At 40.0% G+C, this 11,074-nt stretch overlaps 1 protein-coding gene across 1 annotated transcript in view; it reads right to left on the bottom strand.

Annotated features, from left to right (window-relative positions):
- The window catches only part of TMEFF1 (transmembrane protein with EGF like and two follistatin like domains 1), a 116,178-nt gene that overhangs the window by 14,474 nt on the left and 90,630 nt on the right, over positions 1 to 11,074 (bottom strand). Inside the window, exon 5 of the mRNA XM_005482927.4 lies at positions 10,464 to 10,560. Coding sequence (XP_005482984.1) covers positions 10,464 to 10,560 — 97 coding nt within the window. The remainder of the gene's footprint in view (positions 1 to 10,463; positions 10,561 to 11,074) is intronic.

The following is an 11,074-nucleotide window of genomic DNA, read 5'->3' as shown; positions in this document are numbered from 1 at the left end:
CTGTTTCCTAACCACACAAGGTAGGACAGCCAAAGGCTCAGACAGGACTATGACTTGGTCATGTTTAGATACTTCTGTAGCCCCAGTAAGAAGTCCAGAATTTTACATATGTGAATGGCACAGGAAAACTTTGCAACTTTGCATGCCTCACACCCCCTGATTATTTTAATCAATATTCTGCTTTTTAACTGAACTTCTCTTTTTGAATTAAAGTTTCTGTGTATGTTCCACTTTGCTCTGCAAGTTCATCTCCACCTTTGGGATGGGGAAAATAAGGAGTGTGGCTGCAGAATGAGAGGGAGAACAAGGTGGGCACCATGTCCAGCTCTCAGCCAAGCTCCTCCTCATGTCATGAGATGAGAATGCCACTTTGCATCTTCTGAGGAGGTGGCAGTGGGCACAAGACCCTCTCCTTGGCAAAAAGCTCGGCAGTGGGCACATGGTCTGACTTCCAGGAGCAACTATTAGCTTCATCTTGATGTGACTTGCTCTTGTAAGTCACAGGAGGGAGGGAAACGTCCAAGCAACCACTTGCCAGGTTTATTATGCTCTTTCCCACTGTTGCAGATAAAATTAAACTATTAAACAGATGAATATATGCCGCAAGCTGGTAACAGATCTGCAGCAGAACCAAATTCCGTGCTGCAGAAACACTGAAGGTGGCCAGCATACTTTTCTCTTCTTCTTCTCCCATGAGAACCTTTTGTTCCTTAATTTAAATATTCTCATTTTGCAGGTAATTTTCCATGTCTGTGAACTTCAGATTGTTGCTAGACAGAACATCTCTAGTGCAAACAGGGTTTTACGTGCACCAACTGACAGTGAAAAACTGGCCCAGTAACGAGTCTCTACACATCTTAGGGACCTACTTCCAAGTACTAATGAAGCCTCTAAATATCCATATGATGAGCATATGATAATCTTTCTTACTGGAAATGGTAATGGTTGTAAACCTCAGAACCAGGATGGAAATACTATTTTGTTTACCTACTCCCACATGATGTAAAGACTAATCAGGGGTTTATTAGGGTTTACTACACACAAATAAAAGGCTCATGGCTCAGCAGTCCTGCATATTTATTGACACAAAGTAGCAGAGAGCTAGCTCTCATTTGTATGACACTGGCTGCGTGCAGACAGATACCTTTAGTCTCCCTTAAATCTGCCTAGCCACCATCTGATGTCTGTAGCATCATGATTATGGCTGGGTTTTGTCATTCCTGGTGACAAATAAGGTGAGTTTTGAAAATATCTTTTTTTTTCTTCATGGTGACATTACAGACTAGAGTTGAAACCGCTTGGAAACTGCTTATGTTTCCATAATTTGCTGTATTTAGGTTTAGCATCTAATATTAAATGCTTACTTTCTCAGAATTGTCAGATGCTTGTTTTAGGGGCGCTTATGAATTTCTGACCCTGGTATTCTATCAACAGCCTCAGTCTTATATCCAACCATCTCATCAATGTACAGAAATTTCACATGTTGAGCCCCTTCACATGTATCTGATTATCTGCCTGCTGCAATTAGCTCCTTCTTTGCCCACAGCCATGAAGCCAAGGGGTACCTCCAGCCTTCCCCTGGCCAGCTGGGCACTGGTCACTTGGCAGAGCTGTCACTTGGCCTTCAACTGTGGAATAATGAACAGTTGAATGGGACTGATGCACCTTACAAAAAACTCTTATTCCATCATAAACCTCTAAAAGTTTATCCCATAAACCTCTAAAGCCTTTCAGAGGGCTGAAAGAGAACGAGTTGAGGAGAGGACATGGCTTGAATGCAATGGTCTGAAGGGAATAGGGCTTCCACAGAAGCAGTAGGGTGGCAGAGAGGGAGCCAGGAGCACGTGTTAGAAACCTGGACTCGTCAGAGAGTCTTCATAGGGTGCAGTGAGTTTGTCCTTGCTCATAGACAGTTTCCACTAGACCAAAAAATACAGACAGGACTGCAGGAAGTGCCAAATCATGAGATGAGAGCAGTGACATATGGGGAGTGCTGCTCTTGACAGAAAACATGAAAAGAATGTTGTTTTTAACTGCTTGGTGTTTGTGAAGGAAGGTAAAACCATGGGAGAGCAAGTTGCTGCTCTGATGTTTCACATCAAACGCTTTGAAACTGGAGCCTGAGTCCCTGTGAGGGGATGGGACCACCACAGACTGAAACAGATGAGCAGCTCAGGAAATTATTGGAAGACCTGCCAACAAACCCACTATGAAATACTGAAAATATGTTATATCCTGACGTCAGAGAGCTACAGAGGGCAGATCATAGCTTGGTACTGAGATGACAGGAAATCCAACTGCTTGGTGGAAGTCAGCTTCCCCCCTACCAGCCAGTCTGGGAGCCAAAGCCAAGAAGAAGTCAAAGCTCAAGGCCCCCAAGGAGAGCCCACGAGTCTGAACCATATCACACACCACACAAGAAGCACACAAAATATGCAAGAAGACACAAGCAGACAGTGAGAATGAGCTAAAAGTGGTATCTTAAAGGGCAAAAGTCTTATCAGAGGCCTTTGCAAGCAGGAGAACCTGTAAGAGGCACCAAGGACTGTTTTCCTTCACAGCTAAGACTGCAAATGAGCACAAAATTGCAGTTCCATATTGCAATCTGTTCCCTGAAGTCTCTCTCCTGCTGGGGACAGAGCACAGAGAGAGCATAAGGACAGTGCAGAGCTGCTCACAAAGGCAGGGCAGGAAAAGCTTGAGATCATGAAGGGGGAGCAGGGACACATGGGAGAAGCACAAGAGGGGCTTCCCCCAGGAAGAGAATGAACTTTAAATGTAAAATTCAGAAGAAAAGAGTTAGTCACTTAAGGTAAAGCCACTTAACAGAATTGTGTTTAAGGACATCTTGAATGTGCTTCACACAAGAAAGAAGTGAATGAGTGCTTTAAATTTTTGCTGGAAAACTTGTTGTAAAAGACACACTGGAGTAAAAGGAACGAGAGCCCTACAAACATTTTCTTCCCTACAGCCTTCCTACTGGTTTTAACCAAAAGGATTTAAACAGGTAATGCTCCAAATTGATGTCTTGCTGGAGGAGGATCCTACTTAAGGTCCTCAACAGATCATTTCTCTCACTTAACCCAGGGAAGTCAACAGGATGTATTCAGATGTTTTCCTGATGTACTAGGGCACACAGAAAAAGTACCTGAATTTTGTCACCTGTCATCAGAGAGTTGATGCGTTATCATCCATTAACACCATTAGTTAAACAGAAAAGCATTTGAATTTCAAGAAAGTACAAAGTGATATAATTAAACCAAGCAGATTTTTTTGGCTGGTTTTAATAAGCAAGAAATGAGGATGTACAGCTCATTTTTTAGGGGCTACTAGGTGTAACAAAGTAAACGTGCTTAGTAAAATGAAGTGACAAGCTCAGGCTGTAAGAGCACTTGCTGCTATTAGCAAATTAATTAGATCCCCAGAGATCAGAACACATTTCAAGGCTGCCTTTTGTTTTCAGGCTTCAAGGTGTACGTGGTCTGTTGGAAGTTCTGTGTGCTTAAAAACCCTGGTAGGTTCAAAGGAAAGAGAGGAGGAAAAAAGGGAAGGAAAAGCATGACTGACTTGTGGAGCGGGCTTGGCTGCTGGGAGAGACTGGCATTCCCAACCAACAGATCAGGCTGCTGCATTTCTGCCCACCTGGGTCTGCTCACAAATGTATTTTTCTGGCCTGGCCTCACAGGGAGTGCTGCTTGCTATCCCTTCCCAGTAGCTGACAACAGTGAGCACTCTCAGGTACTCACCAATTCATTGGCACATCTGCTTACAAATGTAAAATGGAAACACTGGAGTAAAACAAAGTGTGTGAAATGCACACAGATGGATAAGGGTATGCTTGATGGAATAAATTTAAGTGAATTGAAATAGCAGGGGTGTTGCAATTGCAGTTAAGAATATAACCATGCCAAATGAAGTATTTGCTTTCATTTGATGCTGCTTCCCTTGTGTGCAGTTCTTCCCTGATGAAACCTGAACTAAGAAAATCTGGATTTCAAAGTGATTTTTCTACCTATTTGACTAGACTTGAATCTTCATCAGGTTTTTGGTGTGTTTTTAAAAATCCCTTTATAGCACAAGAGGAGCAGAATTCAAATCTACAAAGCTTCTTTGTGCCTGGCTTTAGCACTCTGTCTTTACTTCTGCCCAGCAATCCAGAACATCCTTTGAATACCATAAGCTTCAGCTACTTTCCAGAAATCCCTTTTCCTACATTCCCCTTTTTCATGGCATGGCTCTCTCTGACCACTGAAGAAATTCAGTCTTTAGTGCAGTGAGCTTCCCACAGCATACATGGTGAACTGATGTTTGCCCTCTCAAAAGCAGCCTAACCCTCCCTCCAGCCCCAAATAATAGGAACCTTCAAAGACTTGGCACACACTGCTGCAAAGATCACTAAAAATATACATTAAAAACCAGACATGGATTATTACCCATCTAGGATCTATTCAATTTCTTAATGGCCAGTATAGTGAAGAGACCATTATGCTATTCCTATCATATCAGAATATCCTTCATTATTTCATAATTCAGAATCCCACAACACAGTATTAAATCCCTTGTTTAGGTTGATTTTCTCTGTTGTCTGAATGGTTTGTTTTGCACACTTAGGTTTTTTTCTTCTGTTGGATCAGAAAGATGTGAGTTGCATTTACACAGGATTTAGATAGCCTTCCTTATGAATATCCAATGTCATACCCTAACAAGTTAATTTAAAAAAAGTTGGCAAATGAGTGAAAAAGTGGTCAAAAGAGGTAAGTATAAACTTGCATGCCAGATTTCAAGCAGGCAAAATCTTTCCCTGGAGGACAATTTATATAGACAAGGCAGAGGACTAGGACTTTGAAATATCCACATTGGCATTTCTAACTGTTAATACTAATACTTCTGAAATTCTGGTTTGGCCTTTGTGAAAACAGACACTATGTAAATTATAGGGCAGTTGAATTTATATATTACTGAGGTACCTTTACTTTCCAAAGTAAATCTCATAAAATGTTAATCTCAAAAGGTCTACTTGGGGATCAGCTGTCAATCTTTCTTGAAAATCTACATTATAAGTCAAAACATATCTTTGACAGCACAGTACACTTATTAAAAAAAAAGACTGAATGTGCTCAGAATCCCATTTCCATATTTCTTCTGTTAAAAAAATTATGTAAAACTGAGAATACGATAAATTTGAATTTTTACAGTGAGGCTACTTTTAAGTCAGTGATTTCCTTATCAAAGAGCAAAAAAAAAAAAAATAAAATATAACAACTCAAGTAGGGCCTTGACAAGATGGAGGAACCTCCAGAGGTCTGAGGATGATAGGACATCTGTCACAGTGCTGCAGGAGACATTGTGGGTGGACCAGCAGGGAAGCAGCTCTGCAGAAAAGGGCCTGAGGGTCCAGTGGAGCAGCAGGCTGGGGGTCTGCTTCAAGGGAGGGTCACCAGCAGAGCAAGGGAAGGGACTCTGGTCCTGCATTCAGCACTCGTGAGGGCCCGTGTGAAACACTGTCCTGCTTTGAGAGCGCCCAGTAACACAAATACCCTGAGGAACTGGAGAGGTGAGAGGCTGTGACGGGCAGAGGGATGGAGTGTGGGCTGCAGTGAGGGTGGCTGGGGGCACTGCCCCCTTCAGCCTGGAGAGGAGAAGCCTAAGGAGGTGACTGCTGTCACCAACAACCCCAGAGGGGTTATCGAGGAGAGGAGAGGCTCTTCTCGAGATACACAAAAAGGAGTGAAAGACAACAGCTGCAAGTCACAAGGAAAGAAATTGTGATTGAACATGAAGAAATTATTTCAAAGTGGGAGAAGTTCAGCCCTTGAACAGATATGCCCAGCTGTGAAATCTTTCTTCATGGAGGTGGTCAGAGCTCTCCTGAAGAAGTCCTTGATCATACATGAATGAATTATCCCTGGTTGCAGTGCAGGGCACGAGGCCAGACCCTCTAGAGATCCTACCTTTGGATTGTGTACTGATAGGATGATCTGTTTATCTCATGAACAGTCAGTAAAACTGAAAAGCCCAGCGTGTGCTAAGAATAAGTCAGGAGCAAACCTTGTATGTTTGTGATCTGACCTACAGAATTTACCCCACCAGCTCTAGATGGCCCCAAGCTTTGTGCTGCCACCTCCATGTCCATGTCTCAACATGACTGCATTTCTAATTCAAAATTCCAACAGAAAACACACAGCCATACTCATACTACCTCTGCTTGTGGGCTTCTTGCCACTTTCTCACACAAGAGTATAAGTCTACCAACCTCTTGTGCACACATTTTGCACCACTATGCATAATATGTTGACTTTTCAACAAAGAGGAGGAAGCTTTTGGCCAGAGACATATTTGATGGTCAGAGGAGAAAGGCAAACACTGATAGAATGGTGCAGCAGTTTTTCCCATGATAGACACAAAATATTTGTTTCATTTCTGGCACTCAATGGGAAGGAAGTCCCACCCAACCCATCCTGTTCTTTGCATCCTGTTACCTCAGACCTACAGAAGATCACTGTTCAGGCAAATGACATGTTACATGTTTATGCAATTTCAGACTAGTGCATCCACAAGAGATTGTGTATGCCTTTGAAAAGATTGACCACAAACTAGCAACTTTTAAAAATACTTACAAGTTGTATGAAAAAAGAAGAAAAATATGGAGAAATATATTTCTGTGATGCTTCCTCAACCTGATTACTTTCAGAGTTTAGATAAAGAAATAATGTACTGATTTGCATATAGTTAAATACAAAAATACAAGTGTGTTGTTTATTACAATCCTCTCCACAGACTTTATTTCTGTGTCTCAACCACTTGACCTAGAAATCAACATTGAAATTTTTCATGGAAACAGTGGAAATTATTAAGTTGTTTATACTTTTGTGTTCAGTTTACTGTACATTGTTACCACTTTTGGTTTAGACAGATAATGTCTCTGTGAAGTCAAAAAAATGAAGATACAAATCTAAAACCCTGTGCAAAGCCTGATTTCTTCAAACTATGTGTGATCATAAAAGCATATGTATCATTTGTGATCAAGAGATAGCCATAATGCTTTAACACTAAACATGAAAACTAAGAATCTGTAACTTTTTCAAAGGGGAAAATAAAATTTAAGAGCAAAAACAATTTTAACATCACTAATTTGTAATATGGTGTGTATCGCAGCTCTGTACTAATCTTTAAATTTGCTATTAAAATGCACCAAGATTTAGTAGTTACACAGACTCAGTGATTAATTTAGGCTTAAGAGATGTGCAGAGATCATGTGGTCCCAGCCCCTGCTCGAAGTTGGTCCCAAGTTGAGACCATCTCCATGGATGGAAATGCCAGACATGGTGTTGGAGTGTGCAACCACCCTCGTGGTAGAAACACTTTCCATAATGACAACACAAAATTTACCACACTTTGACCACACTGTGTCTATTGCCCCTCAGGACATCACTGTACACCTCTGAGAAGAAAGGACTTGCTTAGATAACTCTAAGGACCTGCAAGTTCAACTCTAAAAATCAGGACGTGACAAAGGGTCTTGCTTCTGCTTCTCTGTTGTAAGGATCCCCCTACAGTTGTCGCTGAAAGCATCAGGTGCCACCACTTTTTGCAGAGGATGCCACAACTTTCCATACCCAAAAGACAAACCACATTCTGCAGGGAATAAAATTGTCTTTAGCAGAATTTTTCCAATACTTGGAGAAAATTTGCCTATTCTGCTCTCTAGGCTATTGAAGCTGGCCTCTTGGCAGGTCCTGGGATTTCTCATTAATTCCAGCTCATTTACCTCAAACCACCCAACATGCAGTGGCACGTGTGGCACCCTTCCCACCAATTCACTAAACGTTTTACCCAAAAATTAGTTTCCTTATTGATAAATGAGGAGTAGAGATATTATTTTGCTTCTCAAGCAGTTGGAGCAGAAGGAGCTGGTGTCTGTAAAGTCACAGATTGCACAGCTTGGCAAAGAGGTTAAAAAAAATTCATAACCGTGCATTTACTATTTGTATCATAAATATGTCTTGAGATTATCTACTTAACATTAGGGGACAGCTCAGCTAATCCATACAATTACTACAATGGAGCAAAATTTTCTTTAAATGCCTTCTGTTATCACCTGTATCACTCCATTAAGTGTCTTAACATCACAAGATGCAAGCAAGGGCTGTCCAGGCCTAATAAACCTACATGAATGGAACTAATGATACCTTTTCTTTGTGATTCAGTAGACATTACCACACTATCCAAAAAAGTTCCAGTGGACATTCTTATGTCTTAAAAAGGAAAACCAAACCAAAATATTTTCATGAAATTAGAGAGTTTTGTGATTTGCTAGAATTAGGGGTGATAGTGTTTGTAATCTGGCACAAATTTGAATGAAATGATAATTCTGACTAGCAGTGTTTATACATAATGAAAGATATTTGTGTTGCTAGTAACTTTGTATGTCATGATATAATTTCATGATGTCAAAACCCACACTGAAACACAACAGGAAAGAGAATAAAAATTAGATATAAAGTTTCCCAATAGAGCATTTCAGTCCCATCTTGTTTCTGCCAGGTAAATAACTGTTTTGATTTTATGAAAAATTTTTCCAATTCCTATATTCTACTTTAGCAAGTTTTCAACTTGCTATGTGACTTGTCAAAACCAACCTTGTGTAGGCAATCTGTGTTATCAGACTCTGATTTATCTGTTGCTAAACAGTGAATATCACTGAAGCCTATTTTAATGGTTAGAGGAACTGGGAAAACAATTAAATTATATTAAATTCCTGTATAGAATTGAAAAATATTATCCAATAAATTGCAAATAACCTACATGGGAATATTTTCTAACTTTTGCTCATTTTCTACATAAAAGGTCTTGTTTCCACTTAATTATTTAACGAGGACTAATTAGAGAAATCTTAGAGGCAAAAGATGCTTCTTTTTCTTCTGCCTGTTGTCAAGAAGCAGGAACTGGTTGATTTCATATGAGTAGGATGTAGATAATAAGCCTTCTGCTCCCCTCAGCTTTATCCTAATTTTCTTATAGTCACTATATAGCTGCAGGAATTCCAGCTCTACAAGTGCAGAAAGACCAGGCAAGCTTTTACTGAAGTTGAATGCTTCAGGATTTATCTTTCAAAGCCAAGATCACATCTTAGTGTATATAGCAAACATACATATATATATATATATATATATATAAATAAAAGATATAATCTATATCATCCTTCCAGTCATAAATGAAGCAGACCAAGGCAACATTGCAAAAGATTATTAGTATTACAAAAAACAGCTCTAGTTCATTTGTCTCTTTCCTGGAAAGAGCAAGCTGGCTTCGGTACTATGGCACTTCATGAATTGTGAAGTATCATGCTAGTATTCATGAGCATTATTACCACTTTGCTTTCCCTTGTATTCTACAATTTCATCTTGAATGTACGTCTTGAATGTTAGTGCTAAGCTGCTTTACTGCCTGAGACATTTTCATGCTGGTATCCTGTAATAAAACCTTGTGCAATTAAGACATATTTCAACATTAAATGGATTCCAGCTGATAGACAAGAAAAGGGAGAGTGATGTTTTCTCTGATTAGTGATGTTTAGGCACTGTTGTTCTGGGATGCTGTTCCCTCTGTGGATACAAAAATGTACCATTTGCAAGTCTCAAACACCTTCATGCACTGTGTGTCTGCAGCCACACCCCCAGTACCTGCCACCAGCCCAGATCCCAGTAAACCTTATTCCACACAGGACAAAGGCTGTTGGAAAACAAAGCCCCATCAGCAGACAGGACTTCTTTTAAAAACCCTTTAATCCCATGGGGCTGTCTGAAGAAGCCCATTCCTTCATGATATCCCTGCCCTTTCTGAGAACCCGACAGAGCCTGGACAGCTGGGGTGTAATATAACCAAGCACCTTGAGCAGGGAAATTTGGTGCATCTGCTTCTGCATTAGTTTCCTGACAATTTGTTTTGAAATTTAATTGACAATAATTAATATTTTTCAGTAATTTCCCCCTGGGTGCATCTAATAGATCAGATGCCACAGGGAGTTTGGAAGATCTGACTGGCTCAAGTCCCCAGTTCAACTTCATCTTTAGGTCCAAGGTTAGCACTGATGGAAATAACTGCATGTAACGCTTTATGAACAAGGAGAACATAGAGAAAAAAATTCTCAGGGTTGAATAATCAGTATTTATTTTGCATTTCTGTTTGGTTTTCGACTTGTTTTGTTGGCAGGATAAAACAAATCAAGGCTCTTTGTTTGAAAAATATTAGCTAAAGGTTTTCCAGTACAACTCTGTTGTTTTCTCCCACTACTTTGCAACCACAGATGGTTTGTTCTTTTACAGACACATATCAAACACATTATTATTGGATGGCACTAAAGCTTCAGTTAGTAAGAACAAACACAGTCAAGCAGATAATCATGTACCTTTAACATTTTTTCCCTTTTGTTCAGTGATATTGTTAGGGAAAACATCACATACCCGACATTCTCTGCATCTTCATCACACTCAGCCCTGTATTTGCAAACTCCACATTTTGAGTGTTTTCTCTGAACTTCTGTCCCAGATCCTTCATACTCTGAAAAAAAACCAATAACAGAAAGGATGACTTTTAAATTAAGCTCTGCTTTTGCTTACCTCCATTTGCGTTCAAGAATACTGTCAACATAAAGCTGTCATATACTGAAGCTATTAACCTTAATAGTGCTCTCTTTTTGAAAGTCAGTCAATTGGAGGTTGGTAGAACTGTACCAATGATAGAAAAGCATCCCTGAAAACACTAATGCTTCATTGATTGGCTCTTCCTTTATTCTTATTTCAGTCATTTTTATTTATTCCCGCTTCACCAGGCACATAACTGGCATTGACATGTATCCCAGTCACATTTACTCTTAATTGCCACTGATAATGTATAAACCCTGTCCCTTTAGATGTCCTTGAATATGAGGTACTGGGGATTTAAATGCTATTTTCTGTGACAGTCTTTAATTACAGATATCCTTATGCAAGGTTACTGCTTGCAATTTTTCCCCTTTTTGATTCCTGCCTATGAGATTAGATTGTGCTCATATGTCACATATGCTGTGGTGTAT

This window comes from Zonotrichia albicollis, chromosome 1, assembly GCF_047830755.1.
Source record: "Zonotrichia albicollis isolate bZonAlb1 chromosome 1, bZonAlb1.hap1, whole genome shotgun sequence".
NCBI classification, from domain to species: domain Eukaryota; kingdom Metazoa; phylum Chordata; class Aves; order Passeriformes; family Passerellidae; genus Zonotrichia; species Zonotrichia albicollis.
This window is presented reverse-complemented; position numbering and strand designations above follow the sequence as displayed.